General features: G+C 40.2%; 1 protein-coding gene across 1 annotated transcript in view; it reads left to right on the forward strand.

Moving 5' to 3' along the window:
* NWD2 (NACHT and WD repeat domain containing 2) overlaps window positions 1–27,681 on the forward strand; it is a 250,139-nt gene that overhangs the window by 121,372 nt on the left and 101,086 nt on the right. The window contains exon 3 of the mRNA XM_040237996.1: window positions 21,955–22,071. Coding sequence (XP_040093930.1) covers window positions 21,955–22,071 — 117 coding nt within the window. The remainder of the gene's footprint in view (window positions 1–21,954; window positions 22,072–27,681) is intronic.

Below are 27,681 nucleotides of genomic sequence, written 5' to 3' on the forward strand. Positions count from 1 at the left end.
GTTATCCTATATCCTTTTTTCACACTAAGTCTTCAAAGTCCAGTGTATATTTTATACTCATAACACATCGTGATTCAGACTGGCCACATTTCAGGTGCTCAGCAGCCGTATGTGGTCAGTGGCTTCCATGCGGGTCTGTGAAGTTCGAGAGGGAGTGGTCAGGGTGAGGCCATTCTAACAGGGAGGAGAGCCCAGGGATGTGTCCTGCTGCAGGTGATGGAGAGACTTCATTAGAGGAGCTGCAGTGAGGATGGAAATTCATTTGAACATGTTTTAAAAAAATCTAGATGATGATTCAGAAAATAGTTTTTCACTAGTCACATTAGTAACTCATATTTGATCACTTTGGGACACTGCATCAGTAGAGTATGTCAACAACAACAGAACACACACACACAGTGTAAAAGCCCTGAATCATGTTTTTTGGTGTCTTACTGCGGACTGTAGCCCAGGAGACAGCCTCTCAGAGAGCTCTGAGAAACTGTTCCAAGAGGTAAGGGAGAAATGGGTACATCTGTGATTTTGGCAAAGTAATGAGCATGCAATAAACCATGCATCTCAGTAGAAGGTTGCTTCTGGTCACCAGGAACAGGTATCTTAATTAATGACTTTACTGCTTTTCTAACTATAGAAAGATGCAAAAATCCAGGTTCATAAAATTTATATGAAGGCCTGTCCCACCAGGTTCCCCAGAATACAAAGGGCTCCAGTCTCCTTTCAGGGTGTGTTGAAGGTCAGTGACTCCAGTGGCTAATGACTTAATTCTTGTAGAACTGGATGGTGAGCAGCTTTCTACAGTTGTCAGGTTCATAACCTGAAATAGTTAATGCAACTTTCAAATATGCTGTGGAATTGGGACTAAGTAACTAAATGAGGCAACAGACTAAAGCTTATGGTCAAGCAGTTCGTTTGCCTGCTATCTTAAGACTTAAATTTACTTGAAATTAAAAGAGGAAGGTGATGGAAATGCTTATTTCCCCGTATTAGATGAACAGTCCTTGTCTTGATAAGTGCCATTTGTTACCTATTTCAGTGTTGCTAAATATGGATTTTTTTTTTAATTTCCCAAAAAACTCTTGCAATTATCTGTAACAACTTGGTCTCAGAGCAGGAACTCCTGGGCTGGCCTTTTCCTTCTCTCCGCCAGGCAAGTGTTGAGTTCCTAGTGTGTAGGGAAGTGTGAGTGAACTCTGCAGCTCCAGTCAGCAGGAAGACCTTGCCAAACCTGCTCTCTGCCCCACATTGACATTGTGGTATTGCTTGAGTGACCAGTGCTCATCCTTGGTGAAGGTGCTTTGGTCTAGGATTTTCTCTTCTTTGCTTGAGGTTCCATCTCTTCATATCTCCTTTGGCAGCACAGGTCCAGACCTATCTGCCTTTTTTCATCTCTAGACCCCCAGTTAGATGTCATCTTCTTAAGCTGGTGCCTGTGTGAGTGAGCCCCATGTCAGCATCTCTACCCACTCCTCTCTAGAGTTACAGGAAGGTAATTACATATGCTTCTGCTTTGTTGACTATGCTAAAGCCTTTGACTGTGTGGATCACAACAAACTGTGGAAAATTCTTAAAGAGATGGGAATACCAGACCACCTTACCTGCCTTCTGAGAAATCTATATGCAGGTCAAGAATCAACAGTTAGAATCAGACATGGAACAACAGACTGGTTCAAAATTGGCAAAGGAGTACATCAAGGCTGTATATTGTCACCCTGTTTATTTAACTTATATACAGAGTATATCATGAGAAAGGCTGGGCTGGATGAAGCACAAGCTGGAATCAAGATTGCCAGGAGAAACATCAATAACCTCAGATATGCAGATGACACCATCCTTATGGCAGAAAATGAAGAGGAACTGAAGAGTCTCTTAATGAAAGGGAAAGAGGAGAGTGGAAAAAGCTGGCTTAAAGCTCAACAGTCAAAAATCCAAGATCTGGCATCCTGTCCCATCACTTCATGGCAAATAGATGGGGAAACAATGGAAACAGTGGCAGACTTTATTTTCTTGGGCTCCAAAATCACTGCAGATAGTGACTGCAGCCATATTAAAAGACACTTGCTCCTTGGAAGAAAAGCTGTGACCAACCTAGGAAGCATAGTAAAACGCAGAGACATTACTTTGCCAACAAAGGTCCATCTAGTCAAAGCTATGGTTTTTCCAGTAGTCACATATGGATGTGAGAGTTGGACCATAAAGAAAGCTGAGCACTGAAAAATTGATGCTTTTGGACTATGATGTTGGAGAAGACTCTTGAGAGTCCCTTGAACTGCAAGGAGATCAAACCAGTCAATCCTAAAGGAAATCAGTCCCGAATAGTCATTGGGAAGGTCTGATGCCAAAGCTGAAGCTCCAATACTTAGGCCACCTGAAGCAAAGAACTGACTCCTTTGAAAAGACCCTGATGCTGGGAAAGATTGAAGGCAAGAGGAGAAGGGGACAACAGAGGGTGAGATGGTTGGATGGCATCACCAACTCGATAGACAAGAGTTTGAGCAAGCTCTGGGAGGTGGTGATGGATAAGGAAGCCTGGTGTGCTGCAGTCCGTGGGGTCACAGATTCGGACACAACTGAGCAACTGAACAGAATTGAATTGTTCTTTGATGTTAAAGTATCAAAAATGGAACCCATCTTTCTCCCTTTGCCCAGTTTCCCAGTTGTTACCATTCCTCAGTCTTCCAGACTTTAAAATCTTGGCTCACAGTCCATTCTACACCCTTTACAACCTAGATCCAAATAGCTGTTCCCTTTGATTCACTGGACATAGTGTTTCCTAGTAGTTCGCCGTGTCTTTTGATTTCACAGGGCTCTGTCTTTACTCAGGCTTCCATATCTTGATAGCTGAATGTCTGTGGTAACATTTTCTTGATCTTTCCTTACCCTGGATGGTGGTGTGTTCTGATCCAGACTGTACACAGCAGCTACTCACATAATCTTCTTTGAACTGTATTTACCAAATTTCATTCATTCATTGCATGTTTTTTCATCTCAGAAATTAGTATTTGTCTTACAAATAGTGTGTCATGGTGTAATTGACAGTGCATTTCTTTTTTAGTGGAATGTACAATATTAGAGCAGCCTACGACTGGTGATGCTTTGTATTCAGTAGGATATAACACTTTACATAATTTATGGGATACAGTGGAAATAGCATATGTTTTTCTGTTAGAAAGACGAACTCAGATTCTAGGTCTGCAAATTATCCTGTGAGTCTGGGGAAATTGTTTGATCATTTTGCCACACAGCTGACCCCTCTGAAAAATGAATGGGATAGTACTTATCTTCCAGGATTGTTATGAGAATTCAGCGAGAGGATACAGCATACCAGGCATGTGGAAAGCACTTAACCAATGTTCTTTTTGTTTTAATCCATCTTTTAAGTCTTTCTCTTGATTAAGAAGCTGGCATAATGAAATTATTCACATGCATTTTTCCTTTGCCGTTTTTTAATATGGTAAAAGGCCTTTGATCAAGACATCTGTCTGAGGGGTGGTGCTTTGTGTCTGGTGCAGAAGGAATATGAATAGGAAGAATATTCAAGAAATATGTCTTGTACACAAGAAAGGCTTATGCAGCCAGACAAAAACCTTGGAAGTCACACTATTAGCTTGTAAGAAGATAGGTCTAAATTCCTTAAATCACTTATTTAAGTCAGCACTGAGGACTCTGACCCTGGAGATCTGCTACGTAGAGAAGAAGGCCCAGCTTGTCAGTAAGGCAGAGCTAGGACCCACCTGACGCGGTCTCTAGGAAAATGATGAAGGAGACAGAGGGGCAGAGTTCAGTAGACTTGCTAGCCCATCCCCTTTCTCGGAATTAGGCTTCAGAAAAGGGGAGGTGGGTTAGATAAATGAGAACAGCTTGCCTCTGCTCTCTGCTTAGGACTCTGGAAGGAGTTGGCCTCACAGCAGTTCCCGCTCTGCCCCTACCTCTGCCAGCAGACCCAGATGTGGCCACAGATGGCCATGGCAACAGGAGGCCATGAGATTTACCTTCTCAAGCTGCCCTCGATTACCGTGTATCACATATGCTGAGGCAGAGCTACTGTTATTCTTGAGGACAGGGAGAGGTGACCACACCTCTCCTAGGGTGGAAACACTGGATGGAGGGTGGGCCCAAGGCCTGGACTTCTCATCCTCAGCAGGGCAGGGTGGCCACAGTTGGCTGCAGGGTAGTACGAGGCTCTGACCTATCTGAGAGGGAAAGGCCAGTGTACCTAGGTTAGAGCTGCCCCAAGCAGCCGAGCTGCCAGTGATGGCCGTCACCTGGGACTGTGGCCCGGTGATCCATTTTTCCCTTTCAGGATATGAGGCCACCCAGACATCATCTTAGGAGAAGAAGGAGGGGGTGGGGAAGCTGCGGTTTTTCCAAGAGTCAGAATCTTGATTCAAAAAAGAATAAGCACTTAGTAAAGAGTCCTTGCAAATATCAATTCAAACTAGGGTTTAAACTGAATAGAACAGAAGCTCATTTTATCCTGATAACCAGAGGACAGAGACTTAGACAGCAGACCAAACCAACTTTAGACAAAATAAAGAAGTTATATTCTCTGTGTCCATCCAAGATGTACACAGGTCAGTGAAATTATGTGAGTCTTATATTAGTTTGACCTTACTAATAATTACTGAACCAATCAATTCCTTAGTCTTACACTGAGGGTCCATCATCAGTTGTGTTGACATGCTTTTCCTCTACTGCACCTTCTTCCACCACCACCTCAAGTTCAGTTGAGCCCAGTCTCCTCTATATTCATTTTTTCCTCCTGACTGTCTGCCTGCTCAAGAATCTCAAAATGCATTTTGCTTTCTGAGTTGCCAAAATACATCATGGGCTTTGTAATTGACAGGATGTGTTGTCATGCCCTTGGTCCTTTCTCCAAATTGTCAACTAATCACTCCTTTTCCATTTTCCATTAATCAAGTGTGTGCTTCTTTCTAAAGTGAAATGCATCTCCCCTTATTGAATCACACATCATGTCACTCAGGCCAGCACTTCAATTTGTCTAGCTTGCTTTGCATTTCGGTTCTGTCTGTCAAAGCCTGGGCAGGTCTTACCAAGATTGCTATTCTGTAAAACTCTTATATCCGTGTTACATCATCCTGCTCCCATCCATAAGCCAGTTTATATAAAGGGGGAAAGGAAGATTAGTAGATAGTAGAGGTGATAAAAGGAAAGAAAAGCATTATGTCATCATTGACCTTCCTTGCTCCAGCTGAATTTTAAATACTGGCTCAACATTTCTGCAGTATGGAATGGCTCCTCTAGAATTCTCAGGCCTGACTTCCCAAGACAGGATTTTTGTTCCTCCTTTACTTTGTGCACATAGCTGATCTTCTGTAGAGCAGTGGCATTGTGGGAAACTCCAGAATTTATTGGAGGAACTGTACTTTGCTGAACATGTAACTCTGCTAAATTGTGACTATCCCTTACACAAACTCTGGAAATCACCCAAGAGGATCAGTCCCTCAATAAACAGAATGAGAGAGCCCCATTTCCAGGTGACACTTAAGTAAGCCAGTCAGCTCCAATCACCATGAAGTCTTTCTCAAACTCTGAACACATGGTAGCTATTTCTTTCCATCCTTATTTTCTATTTCTTATAGAAAGGAGAGGAGACCTTTTAACAAGTCTTTGCACAGTTGAAGAACATTGATTTAAGAGGTCTGCTCTGTCAATAAGCAGTTATAAACAACTGACAAAGTAACTGAAGCCCAGTTTTCTTATCTATAAAGCAAAGTGTTTCTTCAGCCCAATCTTGTTTCCTCTCAGCTCCCAAAATTATGATGCCTCGACCTTCTGTCTGTATTGGCAGGCCACATCACCTTTCTGTCATTGCTGCTCTATCTAGAGGTGCCTCTAGATACCCCCTCTGAAGAACAGTCTCCTGTGCCCGTAGCCTTCAGGTCCAGACTCCTGTCTTACTTCCTCATAATGTCTACCCCACATCCCCAGGGCAGGTGATGGCAGTTGGGCCCCATGGGCTTCACTCATTTATTCACAGACATTTATTGAGCCTCTGCTCTGCCTAGGCCAAGTTGTGCATGCAGAAGATACTCTAGTGCTGAAAACACACCTAGCCCCTGCCCTCAGGGAGTTTACAGTCTCACAGAGAATACAGTCATCATGATGCCGACTGGGGTGGTGCTTGCGGCAGAAGAAATGCACAGAGCTCGGGGCACGCATGATGGGGATGCCTCGTGGAACCTAGAGGCACAGGAAGGCCAGCTGAGGAACTGGCACCAGTCTGTGCCAAATTCTGAAGGCTGGGTTAATAAGACCATTTCTGGCAAAAGGAACATATTTTCATAAGCAAATTTGGGAAGGAACTTTATGTAGCCCTCACTGCCTGCCAGGCACTTATTCTAAGTGCAGTATGTATATTAACTTGTTTAATCTTTCCGAGGAACCTAGGAGATAAATTCTATCTTTGCATTTTGTTAGGTAAGGACACTTAGAAATATTGAAAGTAACTATTAGAGATCCCACAACTAATAAGTGGCAGAGTCAGAATGTGAATCAGTGCTATTTGGCCCTACGGTCTGTGTTAATTAGTGTACCAAAAAGCCTCTTATATATTCATGAAAATGTATATAAATGTTTAGGTATATAATTTATACCTGTATATATGTAAGTCTATGTGCATATATAAATGTGTATACACGTGTTGTACAAATGTGTGTGAGGAATATACAGCTGGAACATGACCCATGAGTGACAACATGGTATAAGGTGAAGTTGGAGGAGAATCCCCATGGACAGAGGAGCCTGGGCCGGCTACAGTCCATGAGGTCACACAGAGTTGGACACGACTGAGCGACTAAGCACAGCTTAGCTCATGCAGGGTCTCATAAATCAGGTTTCTAGACTCTGTCTTCGAGTGATAGGGAGCATAAGCCTGGAAAGTGCTATAAAGCAATGTTAGCAGCCCAGCTTCAAACCCCACATATGCTGCTTGCTACCTGTGTGATTGTGAGCAAGTTACTTCTCTGGGCCTCAGCCTTTTCATTTACAAAATAGGGATAATATTTCTGCCTATTCCTATGTTTTAAGGAGTAAGTAAGTTATTCTGTGTAGTGTCTCTTAGAATGAAAGGAAATCTTAACTAGGGCATCAGATTTGCATTTTAAAAAGATTCCTCTGCCTGTAGGGTAGTGAGTGGATGAGAAGGAGCAAGAAGGGGAGCAGGGAGATGATTTAGGAAACCGACTTAGCAGCAGCAGCAGCAGCAGTGATACAAGCATGGGTGTGCACAGCAGGTCACTCCTGTATAGTGGTGGCTGATATTCCCCAGACAAAGCAGAGCCATCCTTGGGTCTTTCACTCAGGCATATCATTTGCCTGTGGTCAAGTGCTCTGCCCCTGAAGGAAGTCGGTGTCTCTTTGCACCCTGGCTAAGGTTCCTTTATGCAGTGAGTTTCCCCAGCTTGGTCTCAACATCGATGCATGGGGCTCCTGACCTGCAGCTTCTTCTCTGCCTTCAACAACTTCCGGTACCTTCTTTGTGTCCCCAAGTTTATTAAGCCTTAAATAGTCAGAGGTTCTGCCTTAGTTGAGTGTTTAGTTCTTGCTTACCATCATATTACCATTCGTTGTTAGGACTGTCCCGAGGCCGCATCTCCCAAGACACAGAGGCATCAGATCTGAGGAGTTAGTCATCTTTGTGAGGCTTTGAATGAAACATTATCCTCATTCATGCTATTGGATCCTCTTTCTGGGGAGCGTATATGACCACTGGGGCCAGCCTGTTCTTATGCTTGATTTAGGACCTGATTTTCTCAGAAATCGGGATACCTTAGTCATGCCCCCATCTATCCTAGTCAGATAACACTTGACCAAGAGAAAAACTGCAGGTGGCCTAAGAGACTTGCCTGGTAGCTCAGATGGTAGAGCATCTCCCTACAGTGTGGGAGACCTGGGTTCGACCCCTGGGTCAGGAAGATCCCTTCCTAGAGAAGGAAATGGCAGTCCACTCCAGTGCTCTTGCCCGGAAAATCCCATGGACAGAGGAGCGTAGTAGGCTACAGTCCACGGGGTTGCAAAGAGTCAGACACGACTGAGCGACTTCACTCTCACTGAGTCATCAGCATTTGCAATAGTTCTAATAAAAGTGACTACAAATAACGTGCCTGAGTGAAAAACCCAAAGTTGGTTCTGTTCCAGCCAGTTTCCCGGCCCCCCCCCCTTTCTTGTATCCCATGCATCTGGGGAAGGTCACTCTTAACCAGAGTAAGAATTTCCAGATCCATATACAGTAGCTTATCACTGGAAACAGTATCTGACAAACCTAGTCTAAGGCATAAGAATGCATGTATACCTATGGCTGGTTCATATTGATGTGTGGCAGAAACCAACACAACATTATAAAGCAGTTATCCTCCAATTAAATTTTTTAAATCATGTCTTATAAATGTAAAGGCCAGTAAGACTAGAGAAATACTATTTTAATAGAAACAAACTCCTAACTATAAAGTAACGTGAGTTTTTTCCAGTACAAAACAAGATAATTCCTACAGAGGAAATGTCCTAGGTAAGGGCAGAATCATCAGAGTGAGTGTGTAGCCTCCCATGGTAATACCTTTGAGAGGCAGCCTCCATCTTAGCACCGTGTTTGTTCAACACCAGAACCAGTCATGCTGTCTCTGTAGTTACATGTTTTTGCATTCAGATAGTGTCATATGGAGAAGGCAATGGCACCCCACTCCAGTACTCTTGCCTGGAAAATCCCATGGACGGAGGAGCCTGGTGGGCTGCAGTCCATGGGGTCACTAAGAGTCAGACACGACTGAGCGACTTGACTTTCACTTTTCACTTTCATGCACTGGAGAAGGAAATGGCAACCCACTCCAGTGTTCTTGCCTGGAGAATCCCCGGGACGGGGAGCCTGGTGGGCTGCCGTCTATGGGGTCGCATAGAGTTGGGCACAACTAAAGCGACTTAGCAGCAGCAGCAGCGTCATATGGCTTCCCAGGGGGCACTAGAGGTAAGAATCTGCCTGCCAGTGCAGGAGACACAAGAGTCCTGGGTAGGGAAGATCCCCTGGAGTAGGAAATGGCCCCCCACTCCAGTATTCTTGCCTGGAAAATTCCATGGGCAGAGGAGCCTGGCACACTACAGCCCATGGGGCTGCAAAGAGTCAGACACTACTGAGCAGCTGAACACACACACAGTGTCCTACAGCTTGGGGAAATTGAGAAGGAAAATATTTTGGAAAATATTTCAAAGGCTCTTAATGTGAAGCCATTATAAATTGAAATTTGACTTTTTATTTTGATAAAGCATAAGGTTATTATTTGTTTCTTACACAGTTGCTTTATTGTTTGTTCGGTAATCTTGGTATTTAGATGATTGTGTCTGATTTCAACTGGTAAAATTTGTTAGAGCTTTTATTTTCTGGTTTTTTTGTTTTCAGACCAATTCAGCACATTATAATGAGCATGATAAATTAGCTTCCCTAAGAATATTTTTAAAGAAGTTAGATAGTTTTAAGTGAAAAAAGATAAAATCAAATTACTTTCCTGAGCTTTTATATTTAACGATGAAATAAGCAAAGGCACATAAAATGTGCTGTCAACAAGGTAGTATTCCAATAAATAGTAAATTAGATTCTAGTGTCTGCAATGCCTGGACATTAGGCCAGAAGCTAAACTTAATTTTTAAAGTATATGATAAATCTTGTCTTTCTGAGCACTTTGGGTTCCAGCCACTTCTTGCCAGTTATTGATTATGTGGATATATGGCATTTCTGTTTGCCCATAATGGTGTTTTGTGTGGCATAAGCTAAATGTTTCATTTATTTATTTCCTCCTTGTCTTCATGGTTGCTTGATTTTATTTTTCATCATTTTCTGCTTATAAAGACATTTGAGAAAGAACAATTTAAATATTCTGTTACTTCCAGCTTTTCTTTAAACAGTGCAGTTGAAGTAAGGATACATGTACCTATGAAGGCCTGGGTGAAGGCAGTGGTGGCCAAATTTTAAGGAAATAACAGGTGCAAAAACTATTATAAAAGACTCCTATAGATGGCAAGTAAATCTTGTGACATTTAGGCTTCTATTTAAAAAATAAGTGAATGCCTTGTTTTGACTTTTACCCTGGTCATTTGTTCACATTTACTGAGATTTATTGTTTAGCTCTTCATATACTAGGTGCATGATTTAAACATTTCTGTTCTTTCAGTTCTTTGAGGTGGAATTATAAGACCTGTAGAAAATCACAGTCCAAGCTAAATGTGCTTAGTATTACTGAGATATAATTCAGTTCACCTATCATAAAAATTTGCCCACTTAAAGTATACAATTCAGTGTTTTTAGTATATTCACAGTTATGTAATCACTGCTAAAATCAATTTTAGAATACTTCCATCATCCGAAGAAGAAATCCCATCCCTTTGGCATCACTCCATAATTGCCCTATCCCCCTCCCTCCCAGCCCTGGACAACCAGTAATCTACTTTTTGACCATATAGATTTGCCTGTTCTAGACCTTTCATGTAAATGGAATCATGCAACAGGTGATCTTCTGTGACTAGCTTCTTTCCCTGAGGATAGCATTTTCAAGGCTCATCCATGTTGTAACATGTATCAGTATTTATTACTTTTTTCTTGCCAGAACATAGCCCATTGTGTGATGTATATCATTTTTATTTATCTGTTGATCACGTTTTGGACATTTGAAGTGTTTCCACTTTTTGACTATTATGAGTACTACTGTTATGACCATTCATGTACAAATATTTTGTCTAGAGGTAGGTTTTCATCTCTCTTGGGTATATATCAACAATAATTTGCTGGATCATATGGTAGTTCTGTTCAATTATTTGGGGAACTGCCTGACTGTTCTCTAAAGTGGCTGCACTGTTTATATTCCTACCAGCAGTGCATGAGGTTTGTAATTGCTCCACATCTTTATCAACACTTGTTATCAGTCTTTTTGATCATAGCTATCCTAGTGGATATGAAGTGTTATCTTGTAGTTTTGATTTGTAATCCCCCTGATGACTAATGAAATTATCTTTTCATGTGGTAACATTGATTAGATTATTTTTTATTGGCAATCTGAATATATTCTGTGAAGAAATATCACTCAGATCTTTTGACTATTTTTTTTATTATTTTTTTAATTAATTTATTTTTTATTTTACTTTACAGTTCTGTATTGGTTTTGCCATACATTGACATGAATCAACCACGGGTGTACATGCTTTCCCAAACCTTTTGACTATTTTTAAATGGGTTGTCTTATTGAGTTGTAGGAGTTCCTAATATATTCCAGATACAAACCTATTATCAAATATGATTTACAAATATTTTCTTCCATTTTAAGGGTACCTTCTTCACTTTCTTGTTAGTGTCTTTCGAATCACAATTTTTTTTAAATTTTGAGAAGTCGAATTTAGTTTACTTATTTATAACTTCGCAATCATATCTTAAAAATCATTGTCAAATCAAGGTCACAAAGATGTTTTCTATAAGAATCTGATTTTATAGTTTTAACTCTTAATTTATGTTTAGGATCTGTTTTTAGTTAATTTTTATATATAGTGTGAGGTAGGAATAAAAACTCAATCTATTGCATGTAATTGTCCAGTTATCGCAATACTGTTGACTGTTTTGCCACCCTTGTTGAAATTAGTTGACCATAAGTGTGAGAATTTGTTTCTGGATATTTAATTTTATTTCATTGAATACACTATGCCAGTATCACACTATCTTGATTATTGTAGTTTCATCAGTTCAGTTCAGTTGCTCAGTCGTGTCCGACTCTGCGACCCCATAAACCTCATGGAGCACGCCAGGCTTCCCTGTCCATCACCAACTCCCGGAGTCCACCCAAACCCATGTCCATTGAGTCGTTGATGCCATCCAACCATCTCATCCTCTGTCATCCCCTTCTCCTCCTGCCCTCAGTCTTTCCCAGCATCAGGGTCTTTTTCAAGGCTGCAATCACCATCTGCAGTGATTTTGGAGCCCAGAAAAATAAAGTCAGCCGCTGTTTCCCCATTTGCCATGAAGTGATGGGACCGGATGCAATGATCTTAGTTTTCTGAATGTTGAGCATTAAGCCAACTTTTTCACTCTCCTCTTTCACTTTCATCAACAGGCTCTTCAGTTCCTCTTCACTTTCTGCCATAAGGGTGGTGTCATCTGCATATCTGAGGTTATTGATATTTCTCCCAACAATCTTGATTCCAGCTTGTGCTTCCTCCAGTCCACCATTTCTCATGATGTACTCTGCATATAAATTAAATAAGCAGGGTGATAATATACAGCCTTGACGTACTCCTTTTCCTATTTGGAACCAATCTGTTGTTCCGTGTCTATTGTTCCATGTCTAACTGTTGCTTCCTGACTTGCATTCAGGTTTCTCAAGAGGCAGGTCAGGTGGTCCCATCTCTTTCAGAATTTTCCACAGTTTATTGTGATCCACACAGTCAAAGGCTTTGACATAGTCAATAAAGCAGAAATAGATGTTTTTCTGGAACTCTCTTGCTTTTTTGATGATTCATTGGATGTTGGCAATTTGATTTCTGTTTCCTCTGCCTTTTCTAAAACCAGCTTGAACATCTGGAAGTTCATGGTTTACATATTGCTGAAGTCTGGCTTGGAGAATTTTGAGCATGACTTTACTAGCGTGTGTGATGAGTGCAGTTGTGTTGTAGCTTCATACTGAGTTTGAAATCTGAAAATGTGAGTCTTCCAACTTAATTCTCCTTTTGCAAGATTATTTTGGTTGTTCTGGGGCTCTTGAACTTCCATATGATTTTTAGGATCAGCTTGTCAATTTCTGTAAGCCAGCTGGAAGTTTTATAGTGATTGCATTGAATCTATAGCTTTATCTAGAGGTGTTGCCATCTTAATATTTACTCCCCCCATCCATTTACAGGGGATGTATTTCAATGGTGTTTTGTAATTTTCAAAATGTAAAATTTGCATTTCTTTTGTTCAGTTTATTTATGTGCTTTTTATTCTTTCTCATGCTCTTAAATGGACTTTTTTATTTATCTACGATTTCTCTTGCTAGTATATAGAAGTACAGTTTGGTTCAGTTGCTCAGTGATGTCCGACTCTTTGCCACCCCATGGACTGCAGCAGGCCAGGCTTCCCTGTACATCACCAACTCCTGGAGCTTACTCAAACTCATGTCCATCGAGTCGGTGATGCCATCCAACCATCTCATCCTCTGTCGTCTCCTTCTCCTCCTGCCTTCAATCTTTCCCAACAACGGGGTCTTTTCCAGTGAGTCAGTTCTTCATATCAGGTGGCCATAGTATTGGATTTCAGCTTCAGCATCAGTCCTTCCAATGAATATTCAGGACTGATTTCCTTTAGGATGGACTGGTTGGATTTCCTTGCTCTCCAAGGGACTCTCACGAGGCTTCTCCAACACCACAGTTCAAAAACATCAGTTCTTCGGCACTCAGCTTTCTTCACAGTCCAACTCTCACATCCATACATGACCACAGGAAAAACCACAGCCTTGACTAGATGGACCTTTGTTGGCAAAGTAATGTCTCTGCTTTTCAATATGCTATCTAGGTTGGTCAAAACTTTCCTTCCAAGGAGTAAGCATCTTTTAATTCCATGGCTGCAGTCACCATCTGCAGTGATTTTGGAGCCCCAAAAAATAAAGTCTGACACTGTTTCCCCATCTGTTTCCCTTTAGACACCTTAAAAGCTCTTTAAAGAAATTTCAATAGAAGAAAATATCTAAGTTGTCTTTCATAATTTCATTTCACCTAGATATGTGTTAAACTTTACCCATTGTCTTGTGTTTAACTATTATTGATGAACTGGACCTGAAAGTGGTTAAGAGCACAGGTCTTACTTTTCCTCCAAGGAGCAAGCACCATTTTTTTTTTTTTTTAAATCCACAATATTGACTTTTTTTTTTTTTAACTTTACAATTCTGTATTGGTTTTGCCATACATTGACATGATTCCACCACGGGTGTACATGCGTTCCCAAACATGAACCCCCCTCCCATCCCCCTCCCCACAACATCTCTCTGGGTCATCCCCGCGTACCAGCCCCAAGCGTGCCGATTCCTGCATCGGACATAGACTGGCAATTCGATTCTTACATGATATTATACATGTTTCAATGCCATTCTCCCAAATCATCTCACCCTCTCCCTCTCCCACTGAGTCCAAAAGTCCGCTATACACATCTGTGTCTTTTTTGCTGTCCTGCATACAGGGTCATCATTGCCATCTTTCTAAATTCCATATATATGTGTTAGTATACTGTATTGGTGTTTTTCTTTCTGGCTTACTTCACTCTGTATAATCGGCTCCAGTTTCATCTATCTCATCAGAACTGATTGAAATGTATTCTTTTTAACGGCTGAGTAATACTCCATTGTGTATATGTACCACAGCTTTCTTATCCATTCATCTGCTGATGGACATCTAAGTTGTTTCCATGTCCTGGCTATTATAAACAGTGCTGCGATGAACATTGGGGTACATGTGTCTCTTTCAATTCTGGTTTCCTCAGTGTGTATGCCCAGCAGTGGGATTGCTGGGTCATAAGGCAGTTCTATTTGCAATTTTTTAAGTATGGCTGCAGTGACCATCTGCAGTGATTTTGGAGCCCAAGAAAATAAAGTCTGTCACTGTTTCCATGGTTTCTCCATCTATTTGCCATGAAGTGATGGGACCGGATGCCATGATCTTAGTTTTCTGAATATTGAGTTTTACAGTTGGGTTTTATACATTGATCTTGTATTCTACAACCTTGCACAACTCATTAGTTATAAGTTTTTTAGTGGTTTCCTTAGAATTTTCAATATACAAGATTTTGTGATCTATGAATAAAGGTGGATCTGCTTTCTCCTTTCCTCTATGGACTTATTTTATTTCTTTTCTTGCCCAGTTGCCCTGGCTGGAACCTCCACCTCCAGTATAGTGTAGAATAAAAGTGGAAATACTGGATATCTTTCTTCTGCTTCTATCTTAGGTAGAAAGCTTTCAGTGCTCCTTAAGTATAATGTTAGATATGTTTTTCTTTAATACATGCCCTTTACTCAGGTTGAAGAAGTTGATTGCTATTACTAGTTGAGGGTTGTGTTGTTTTTTTTTTTAATCACGAAGCGGTATTGGATTTAGTTGGAACCTTTTTGTATCTGTTGAGGCTGAATATATTGGCTTTGTCCTTTATTCTATTAATATGTAGTGTCTCCCATTAGTTGATTTTCTGATGCTAAACCAACCCTACATTTATGGAATAAATCCCACCTAGTTGTGTTGTATAATTCTTACGTGCTACCAGGTTAGGAATTTTAGTACTTTTGTTGAGGATGTTTATTTTCATAAGAGATGTTGCTTTGTATTTTCCTCATAATATTTTTGCCTAGCTGTGGTACCAAGATCATACTGGTCTCAGAGTAATTTAGGAATGTTCTTTTGTAGACTGAATAATTGATACAAATTCTTTTGTAAACATTTGGTAGAATTCACCAGTTTACCCATCTGAACCTAGGCTTTTCTTTTTATGCAGCTTTTTAAAACTTACTACTTAATCTCTTGTCATAAATATCTTCACATTTTCTATTCTATCTTGAGTCAATTTACATAGCCAGTGTCTCTCTAGGAATTTGTCCATTTCATGTAAGGGATCTAATTAATTGGCACACAGATGTCCATAGTATTCTCTAATAATTCTTTTATTTCTGTAAGGTTAGTAGTTATAGCCTCTTTCACCCCACATTTTAGATAGCTTTTTTTTTTTTTTGGTCTATTCAGTTAGTTTTGTCTCTTTTGTTGATCTCTTCAAAGAACCAATTTTTGGTTTCACTGTTTTTACTAAATTTTCTATTCTGTTTCATTAATTTCCATTGCCATCTATTATTTCCTTCCTCCTGCTTGCTTTGGCTTGCCCTTGATCTCCTCTTCCTATTGTCTTCAGTGAAATTATTAAAAATCTTAATTTTTATATAGGTGTTTACAGCTCTAAATTCCCTCTAAGTACTACTTTACTTGCATCTCATAGTTTCAGTATGTCGTATCTTCATTTTCATTCATCTCAAAGTAATTTTTAATTTCCCTAGTAATTTCTTCTTTGATTCATTGGTTACTTAGGAGTGTTAATTTCCAAATACTTGTGAAGTTTCCAAGTTTCTGTTATTGATTTCTGATACCATCCCATTGTATTCAGAGAACATACTTTATATGAATTAAATCTGTTTAAAGTTATTGAGGCTTGTTTTATGATCTAACATATGTTCTATCCTGGAGAATGTTCTATGTGGACTTAAGAGTGTACATTCTGTTGTTGGCTAGATTGTCCTAAGACATATTAGATCTAGTTGGTTTATAAGTATTGCTTCAGTCTTCTAGGATTTTGGTGATCTTCTTTCTAGTTCTTCTTCCAATTATTGAATGAGATATTCAAGTCTCCAGTTGTTACAGTTGAATTGTTAATTTCTCCTTCACTGCTATCAGTTTGTGGCTCATGAATATTAAGGTTCTTTGTTTGTTGCTAGCATGTGAGATGAGTGCAATTGTGTGGTAGTTTGAGCATTCTTTGGCATTGCCTATCTTTGGAATTGGAATGAAAACTGACCTTTTCCAGTCCTGTGGCCACTGCTGAGTTTTACAAATTTGCTGGCATATTGAGTGCAGCACTTTCACAGCATTATCTTTCAGGATTTGGAACAGCTCAACTGGAATTCCATCACCTCCACTAGCTTTGTTCATACTGATGCTTTCTAAGGCCCACTTAACTTCACATTCCAAGATGTCTGGCTCTAGATTAGTGATCACATCATCATGATTATCTGGGTCGTGAAGATCTTCTTTGTACAGTTCTTCCATGTATTCTTGCCACCTCTTCTTAATATCTTCTGCTTCTGTTAAGTCCATACCATTTCTGTCCTTTATCGAGCCCATCCTTGTATGAAATGTTCCCTTGGTCTCTCTAATTTTCTTGAAGAGATCTCTAGTCTTTCCCATTCTGTTGTTTTCCTCTATTTCTTTGCATTGATTGCTGAAGAAGGCTGTCTTATCTCTTCTTGCTATTCTTTGGAACTCTGCATTCAGACGCTTATATCTTTCCTTTTCTCCTTTGCTTTTCTCCTCTCTTCTTTTCACAGCTATTTGTAAGGCCTCCTCAGACAGCCATTTTGCTTTTTTGCATTTCTTTTCCATGGGGATGGTCTTGATCCCTGTCTCCTGTACAATGTCATGAACCTCATTCGATAGTTCATCAGGCACTCTATCAGATCTAAGCCCTTAAATTTATTTCTCACTTCTACTGTATAATCATAAGGAATTTGATTTAGGTCATACCTGAATGTCTAGCGGTTTTCCCTATTTTCTTCAATTTAAGTCTGAATTTGGTAATAAGGAGTTCATGATCTGAGCCACAGTCAGCTCTTGGTCTTGTTTTTGTTGACTGTATAGAGCTTCTCCATCTTTGGCTGCAAAGGATATAATCAGTGTGATTTCGGTGTTGACCATCTGGTGATGTCCATGTGCAGAGTCTTCTCTTGTGTTGTTGGAAGAGGGTGTTTGCTATGACCAGTGCATTTTCTTGTCAAAACTCTATTAGTCTTTGCCCTGCTTCATTCCGCATTCCAAGGCCAAATTTGCCTGTTACTCCAGGTGTTTCTTGACTTCCTACTTTAGAATTCCAGTCCCCTATAACGAAAAGGATATCTTTTTTGGGTGTTAGTTCTAAAAGGTCTTGTAGGTCTTCATAAAACCGTTCAACTTCAGCTTCTTCAGCATTACTGGTTGGGGCATAGACTTGGATAACTGTAATATTGAATGGTTTGCCTTGGAAATGAACAGAGATCATTCTGTCGTTTTTGAGATTGCATCCAAGTACTGCATTTCGGACTCTTTTGTTGACCATGATGGCTACTCCATTTCTTCTGAGGGATTCCTGCCTGCAGTAGTAGATATAATGGTCATCTGAGTTAAATTCACCCATTCCAGTCCATTTTATTTCGCTGATTCCTCGAATGTTGACGTTCACCCTTGCCATCTCTTGTTTGACCACTTCCAATTTGCCTTGATTCATGGACCTGACATTCCAGGTTCCTATACAATATTGCTCTTTACAGCATCGGACCTTGCTTCTATCACCAGTCACATCCACAACTGGGTATTGTTTTTGCTTTGGTTCCATCCCTTCATTCTTTCTGGAGTTATTTCTCCACTGATCTCCAGCAGCATACTGGGCACCTAATGACCTGGGGAGTTCCTCTTTTGGTATCCTATCATTTTGCCTTTTCATACTGTTCATGGGGTTCTCAAGGCAAGAATACTGAAGCTCAAAATTCTCCAAGCCAGGCTTCAGCAATATGTGAACTGTGAACTCCCTGATGTTCAAGCTGGTTTTAGAAAAGGCAGAGGAACCAGAGATCAAATTGCCAACATCCGCTGGATCATGGAAAAACCAAGAGAGTTCCAGAAAAACATCTATTTCTGCTTTATTGACTATGCCAAAGCCTTTGACTCTGTGGGTCACAATAAACTGTGGAAAATTCTGAAAGAGATGGGAATACCAGACCACCTGACCTGCATCTTGAGAAATCTGTATGCAGGTCAGGAAGCAACAGTTAGAACTGGACATGGAACAACAGACTGGTTCCAAATAGGAAAAGGAGTACGTCAAGGCTGTATATTGTCACCCTGCTTATTTAACTTATATGCAGAGTACATCGTGAGAAACGCTGACTGGAAGAAACACAAGCTGGAATCAAGATTGCCCAGAGAAATATCAATAATGTCGGATATGCAGATGACACCACCCTTAAGGCAGAAAGTGAAGAGGAGCTAAAAAGCCTCTTGATGAAAGTGAAAGAGGAGAGTGAAAAAGTTGGCAAAGCTCAACATTCAGAAAATAAAGATCATGGCATCTGGTCCCATCACTTCATGGGAAATAGATGGGGAAACAGTGTCAGACTTTATTTTTGTGGGCTCCAAAATCACTGCAGATGGTGACTGCAGCCATGAAATTAAAAGACGCTTACTCCTTGAAAGAAAAGTTATGACCAACCTAGATAGTATATTCAAAAGCAGAGACATTACTTTGCCGACTAAGTTGCGGCTAGTCAAGGCTATGGTTTTTCCTGTGGTCATGTATGGATGTGAGAGTTGGACTGTGAAGAAGACTGAGCTCTGAAGAATTGATGCTTTTGAACTGTGGTGTTGGAGAAGACTCTCGAGAGTCCCTTGGACTGCAAGGAGATCCAACCAGTCCATTCTGAAGGAGATCAACCCTGGGATTTCTTTGGAAGGACTGATGCTAAAGCTGAAACTCTAGTACTTTGGCCACCTCATGAGAAGAGTTGACTCATTGGAAAAGACTGTGACGCTGGGAGGGATTGGGGGCAGGAGGAGAAGAGGACGACCGAGGATGAGATGGCTGGATGGCATCCCGGACTCGATGGACGTGAGTCTGAGTGAACTCCGGGAGATGGTGATGAACAGGGAGGCCTGGCGTGCTGCGATTCATGGGGTCGCAAAGAGTCGGACACGACTGAGCGACTGAACTGAACTGAACTTGTTTGTTGCACATACATTTATAATTGTTATATCTTCCTCTTGGATTTACCCTTATTATAAAATGTCCCTCTTCATCTCTAATTATATTGTTTTAAAATTTCTTTTCTGTGATATTAGAATAGCCCTGTGAGCTTTCCTATGGTTGGTGTTGGCGTGATAAATCTTTTCCACCGTTTAACTGATCTGCCCAATGTATATCTCCTGTAGAAGCATATTGTCGTCTTGCTTTTATCCAGTATCAGTCTCTGCCTTTGTATTGTTTAAATCAGTCACACTTAATATATTGACATAATGGTATTATTGACATGATGAGATTTACTTCTGTCATTTTACTTTTATTCTCTATATTTGTCATTTGTTTTCCTCTATTTCTGTTTGCTTTGCAGTGTATGACTATTTTCTAGTTTAACATTTTAATTCCTTTAATGATTTTTTCACCATTTTTGAGTAATTTTTCTTTGTAGTTATTTTAAGGCATATACATCTTGTTAGTATAAATCATAAGCAGATTCTAATAAGTTAATTCCAGTGATCTAGGTGGCTCAGTAGTAAAGAATCTGCCTGTAAAACATGAGACATGGGTTCAGTCTCTGTATCAGAAAGATCCCCTGGAGAAGGAAATGGCAACCTTGCCAGTATTCTTGCCTGGGAAATCCCATGGACAGAGGAGCCTGGCAGGTTACAGTCCATGAGGTCACACAGAGTCAGACATGACTTAAGTGACTCAGCAATAGAAAGACTACTCCCTTATAGCCCTGTTCCCTTTTCTCCCTTTTTGTGCTATTGTTATTATACATACAATATCTAATGAGTTACAATGACATCATTATTACTTTATATAATTTTCTGTCACAAAGGTTTGACTGGAATAGCAGGTATATATTTATAGCTTTTGTAACATTAACTTTTCATTTTTACCATTTCTGTATCTCATTTATTCTAAATCATACCTTTCCTCAGATCCTCAAACAGTGTCAGCCAAAAGGATGGGGACCAGGTTCTGTGTGTGGTTGTTGTGTATGGCACAGCCGAGTTATCATTCACATTGCAGATTCGTGTGTTTATTTTAACAGTTTATTGGCAGATGGTCAAAAATGTCTTGTTTAGTAATTTCAGTATATGAAGTTCAGTAATTTACAGTTCTGTCCATTTAAACTTTGTGATGGTGAAGTATATATAAATATATCTGCACTTTCTAACATGAAAGTCAGTAACTGCATGTAACTAATAAGCATTTGAAGTGACTTTTAGTTTATATTAACTTTTAGATAACCACAGTTAATGGCTCTCATATTGGACAGTGAAGTTATATCTCAGATGTTCCCCTTTCTTGATATTAAAGCAAGAACCCTAAAATAAGTGCTCATAGTTTCATATGTTATAGAACTCATTTCCTGGGCCATAGGAATATTTTTTAAAGAATCTATTATATCTCCATCAGCCACCTAAAAATTCAAGTGCAGATAGACAAAGATTTTGGTACAGACACTTACGTGGGGCATTGGCCAAGAGAAGGGAAGTACATAGTACTTGGGGCACACTGGAGGATCCATGCCCTGGGTCTCCATCTCACTGGATGCCTTGCAAACAGTAAGGAGAGGGTTCTTTTTTCTGCTTATAGGAAATAAGGAAAAGAATTCTTCAAAGCTACAGTTAGAAACGTTTACCTTATGCAGATAGCAGTTGAGTAAAGGGAATGAAACTCATACTGCTCTCCATAGCAAATTTTTCAAAGAGTGTAATTGTACAAGTTCTTACAGATTCTCAGAATCTTTCCTTGTCGCCTTTGAAGTAAGGAGACAGAGGATCCCATTATCCTCACTTCTCTGTAAGGTATCCCTTTCATTGTCTTCTATACACGTTTTTTCAGGTATGTATTGATGAAAGCTGAGCTGCTTAGGGGCTTAGAGATAACAGATATAAACAAAATGTCCCCATGGGATAATAGGTTTCTTTTATTTTTTTAAAGAAATGTAGTTATTTAACTTTGGGTCAGTATATGCGAATGCCCATTGTGGTTTTCCCTTCTCATATTGAGACACAGTGTAAAATAACACACTGTTCCTTATCTCAGATAATGTAATAACTACATCCCAGCTCCTTTCAGACTTCTGAAGTCCTGTTGCCATTTCAATATAATGAAAGCCTGCACTGAAAAGCCTCTGACATTTAACATTTCATTTTCTCTGGGCCCATGTCAACAGTATAATCAGGGACAAAAAAAGAAATTATGGTGTTCATCCCCAAACCATCATGGGATTAAAAAAAAAATACCTCTTTAGATTGATCTTAAAAATCATTTTCCCTCTCAAAGGCAAAACATGCTGCCAAGAGAAAAGTTAGAAGTCGTATTAGCTTAATATTGTGAATAAGAATAAAGCCTATGTGTCAATTGAGTTTTCCTACAGGTGAATTAACACTGCGTCCTCTGTTGGTCCCCAGGTCATAGATCTGTACTGGGGAATTGATGAAGATGAATGGGACAGCCCTGAGCTCCAGAAGACCCGCATGAAGCTGCTGGAGGATTGTTTGAAAACTTCTGCAGGTCCATGTTTTGTTGTGGGTATAGAAACACTAATGCTTTATATTAAATTGTAGATGAATGTGAGAATTCTTGATTTGTGATTCTTAAAAGGCTTTTAGAATGGGGGGGAAATACTTGCTTTTCTATATCTATTTAAAATTCTTAAACTGTCTCCTTGTCCTCAGTGTGTGAGGACAAAATCCTCCACTTGCCATGAGACAGCACTGCAGATTAACGGTAAATAATTTGAAGTGGTAATCAGAGGGAGGGCTTGGGGTTGACAACAATTTCCAGAGCACCTTGTGATCACCAGTATTACTGTCAGTCCTCCAGCAAGTATCCTCATTTTCCTTACATTTTATCGTGTGGTATTCCATCCTAGAATCTGTTTCTCAGCATTAGAATTTCTGGGATATTTTTTTAAACACTGTGGCTGAAACATTGTTCAACTAAATACACTGTGACAGATCCACCAATAGGAATTGATATCATGTGGAAAAAATTGTTTTTATGGTGATTTTCAGCCAGAGATGCTCAAGTGGAACATTAATTTGTCATTATTTTCTAAAGGGATATCCAAATCCAGTCTTCTGTGTAAACACAGTGGTGGTAAGAGAAGCAGGTGATGCACAAAATCATGGCCTTAATTTCGCTGAAGAAAGACCTTATCCTGAACCCAAACACTCCTACCAGCCAATAGGGAAGTTGGCCCTTTCCACATAGGACGTTCTGAGGTTGATGGATGCTTGTGAATTACTAGTGGAGAAAATATCATAGTATACAATTAAAAGCTAGGTTCAGTGTATCAGTAAAAGCTTTTAATATGTATTTGCATGTCCATTTATATTCAAACTCCATATAAGGGATAAAGTACATAAAGGATAAATAAATGAATAAATTATTCAGCTACTTAGTGAATGCTGTTCCTAGTGAATGCTCTTAGTGTTGGGGCAAGTAGATTTATATGAAATGATCATTTTGTGGGTCAGTTTCTTATGACTAATGTTAGAGCTGAACTGAGAAGGTAAGACTTTGTTTCCTCATGGAGGATTATTCTTATGTGGGACTCGCATCATTTTTATGTGGGGCTAACAAGAGAGGGCAGATAAATATCAAAGCAACAAGTAAACAACAAGTCAGATGGTAACCAGAGCTATGGAGAAAAATACAAAAAGGAAGGAAGAGAGGGAAGAGAAGTGAGGGGAGAGACTTGTTATTCTGAGTAGGAAGGTGGAGAAATCCTCACCAGTAAGGTGATTGTGGAGGAGGTGGCAGGACGAGGGACAGGGAAGAACCAAGCAGACGTTGCACGCGCAGCTTTCCAGGAGAGGAGCTGGGGAACAGGCGTGGCATGCTCAGGAGACAGGAGGCAGGTGGGTGCCTAAAGCAGCATGAGGGTGTGGGAGTGGAGGCCACCGCATAGGGCCTTGTCACCTTGAAACTGACTAGAAAGACTTTACTGACCTCGGACATGAGAAGCCGGAGTACGTGGAGCAGAGGACTGAGAAGATCCGACTCATGCTAAAGCCTGCCGTGGCTGCTGGGGGTAGGACAGGGGGCAGAGCATGAAAACTAACGTGATACACAAAACAAGAACAATACATGCTTGGGGGGTAGAGAATGGACATCTAAAAACAGTGTCCTGTGGTCTGAACAGAATACAGAAAATCCTGAAAGAGTCTATAGATACCCGAAGAGCTAGTAGTGGAAGAAGAATTAAGACTTTTTCGCGAGTCTTCAGAGGATAGAACTAGAGCAGTGGGTGGAAATCAAAGGGAGACAGATTTTGGCTCCAGGTGAAGCTGTTAGAGGCTTTAGCTTTCTCTCAGATTTAGAAGTCAGAGATCCCTGGGTCTCACTGACATTTCACAGCTGTGGAACATGGGAGAAACTTCTTTACTATTCTAAGCTTTGGCTTCCTTATCTGTAAACTGGAAATAATAGTTACCTGCCTCCTGGTGTCTTTCTGAGGATGAAATGAAATTACAGGACACTTTTTATAGTGTCTGACAAATAGTAACCCACAGAAAGTGTTTTTTTGTTGTTGTTGTAATTATTATCTCTCAAAACTGCCTAAATTGTTGGTGATGCACTCTATAGATTCATCAAACTAGACAACACAGATCACTCTGACAGAGATGCTGTAGGAGAGATTCAAACACTGGAAGACAAGTTAGACCAAATTCCACCACGCTTAGAAAGCCAGATTTAGAAGACAAAGAGTTGTGTGTGTGTGTGTGTATGCCCTGGGGCATCTCTACTGCTATGATCTTCACAGCTTTAGACCAATCCAGCCTCAGAAATTCAGGGATAAGAGAGACATTCTCCTTTTATCTTCCTGTAGAGTATCATACCCAAAGTAACTAAAATTAGTCATGGCCATTAATCCCTAGAAGTTGCTGGCAGGGAGATGAATAAAGACTTCGTAAGTTCATGCAGATTCTGAGAGTAAAGGTTAACTGATAGAATACCGGTAACAACTTCACTGAACCGAAGCAAATCATTTATCCCTCCTTCTGTTCCCTATTACACGTTGAAACTTAAGGCAACCATAATAAAACCCTGTGGACAGAGCCAGGATTATTCACCCCAGTGATCCTAAATCATGCAAGGCCTGTTTCACTGCTTATAGGAAAAAGTACGTCTCTTATGGCCTTTCCTGTTGTAACTATGGTAACAGTGGGCTCTGTGTGTCGCTTTTGAGCTCCAGTTTCCTTGCCCACTGCTCCCTTGTGATATTTCGAGAAGTCATGATGACCGCCCCCCGGGATGCAAAGCGTGGCATATTACTTCCCCTAATGCTGAGGTCTTTGGCAAGAAAATTCACTATTACTGAATGAAAAAAAAAAAATGTGTTTTTATCTTCAAAGCCTTCATAGATACTAGTCCTTATGTTAGTTACAAATTCAGTACCAGACAAAGCTTTCATTTTTCAGTACCTCGGGAATTGAAGTCCAAAGGGAACTTGGACTTAAATGTTATATGCAGATGGTTCTTTTCAGCTTCCTTTCCTAAAAGTTGTCCTTTGAGATGGGGCCTGGGGTCCCAGAGACAGGAAGGCTATGCCTGCTAATCCCAGGAAGTTCTTTGTACACTTGCTTTTAGTCACATGGAGGACAGAGTGATGGAGTAAGGTACCTAGACAAATGTCCAGTTTCGCTCTCAGGATTATCTTGGGAGACATACCACACTGAAATACATCATCTCTACTAAGAAAGAACAGCTTTTGTAGACGTGGATTAGAAGAAGGCTCAGACAGTGAGGGAAACCTACAATTTTTATTTCACAACTGGAGTTAGAGCCCTAATTCTGACAGGGTAGGTCACTGACCTCTCCATGCTTTAATTATCACATCCATAAAATGGGGGAAAAATAACAGTAAACTGAAAGTAAAATAAGTATAAAAGGTTTGTTGTAGAAACCAAATGTGATGGTATATGTGAGAGTTCTTTGTAAACTATAAAGAGCTACACAAGTATTAGTTATTATTCAGTGGTGATTTTAGTTATTTTCCAATGAGAATAAAATGTTTTTATTAATACTGGGTGTTTATGTGATACTGGAAAATTTTCCCTTTGAAAATGTGGAGGATAGTCTCAGTGTAGAAAGTGTTAATACCTGATTCAGACAGTCAGATATTAAAGGGTTTTTGAGTTCATTAACATTATAAAATGTAGAGAGTATATATTAATTTGCTGAAATTTACTTACTAAGACCTTTACCTGCTCCCAAGAAGGGATTCTGATCAGGACTGCAGTTAACAAGGGGGCAGCTCACAGCTGGGTCCAGAGTCACTATCTGTTTCTCCTTTTAAGTGCAGAGAATTGCCTCGGCCTTCACAAAGTATGGAAAGTTCAGCAGAATCTTTCCGCACCAGCCTGTTCCACCCACTTAATTCAGGAAAAGTCCTTATGAAAGGGAGAAAAATATCGCCTCTTGGAGAGAGCAGAGTCCATATACAATGCTGCCTATCCCAGCCCCATTCTTCTCCACAAGATGTGTTTATGGGGATAGAGAGTTTTCTTCTTGTCATCCCTCCAGGCTCAGAGCAGCCCCAGAGAATTGGTTGTGGGGTTTGGGCATTGACTCTGGATCTTAAATAAAGTCCCATCTCATAGCAGAAGTTGATAAAACATTAAGTAATCTGCTAACTTAAACTGGAGTTTGAAAAGCTTAGATAACTTTAGAGGTGCTGCACCCAGATATGTGGGTGCATGCTCTGCTCTGTGGGGTGCAGACGGTATCTCACTGCATTCCCTCAATCCACAGTGTGGATGATGTAGAAATCTACTGAGAAAGGTATTGGCAGGTTCCCCTAGGAGAGCCATGCCTGGCCTCTGCACCCCCCAAAAAAAGAGCACCAGTTAGAGATTCCATGACTTAACATTCAGAGGGGAGTTCCCCACATCTTAGAGTCAGGACAAAGAATATGCCACCTGCAGTATTGTTTTGTTAATTCTCAGGAGTCTCAGGAAGCCAAAGTACATGTAGAATTCTCACTGGGGCTGCCAGATTGCACAAATACCTTAGCAAGGAGATCAAACCAGTCAATCCTAAAGGAAATCAACCCTGAGTATTCATTGGAAGGACTGATGCTGGAGCTGAAGCTCCAGTTGTTTGGCCACCTGATGCGAAGAGCCAAGTCATTGGAAAAGATCCTGATGCTGGGAAAGATTAAGGGCAAGAGGAAAAGAGGGTAACAAGGGATGAGATGATTGGATGGAATCACCAACTCAGTGGACATGAGTTTGATCAAACTCTGGAAGACAGTGAAGGACAGGAAAGCATGGTGTGCTGCAGTTCATGGGGTCTCAAGAGTCAGACACGACTTAGTGACTGAACCAACAACATGTTAGCAAAGAGAGAAATAGTCAAGACCAAAGGAATGGGACTGTTGCCATCATTCTTACCTGAGTGTAAGCAGATGCTGAAGCAGCCTCCTCACCTGCCCCCCAGCATTCACACACACTGCTCAGTGGCAAAGGACAGAGAAAGAAAGGCCGTGGTCTTGCCTACCACAGACAGCTCCAGGCAGCCGCTCTTAAAACCAGTATGCACCAAGGAAGCAGAAGAAAGCTCAGCAGGCTAGGTTTTAAAGCAGAAACATGAAAACTTAAGGAATTAGACTGAAAAATCTATTACTTAGCAAGTTTAAGTTTTTCCACTAGCCAGAAGAGTAAAGACAAGACAGAGCCACAGCTGTTATTGATAAAAATTAAACCATCCCATATTTGTACATCGAGTGAATTAAACCTATAGCATTTAGATCAGTTCATCATCACCTGTGTCACCAGTCTTCTTCAGAGTTAAATTATACCCCCTTGACAGGTTTAGTTTCTTACTTTAATTTTTAAGAAAATCATATAGTGAGAGTTAAGTCATTCAACTTAAGGAATTATTGTTTTTATAACAGTTTTGCTTTGGAAAATAGTTCATTTTATCCACATTTCAACTTTGGTTGACTTACCATTTTAGGTACACTAAAAAAAAATACATGAAAAATTAAAATAAGTGCTTAATCTTTGTACTTTAACAAAATGTACAGTTTATTTTTTATGACTTAGTTTTCAAATTTGTAAGTACAGATTTATTATTTTTAAAAGTACTAAAATGGGGACACAGATTTGAACTGTCATCTAAATGAA

The sequence above is a fragment of the Oryx dammah genome, unplaced genomic scaffold (genome assembly GCF_014754425.2).
Source record: "Oryx dammah isolate SB20612 unplaced genomic scaffold, SCBI_Odam_1.1 HiC_scaffold_3, whole genome shotgun sequence".
Lineage (NCBI taxonomy): Eukaryota > Metazoa > Chordata > Mammalia > Artiodactyla > Bovidae > Oryx > Oryx dammah.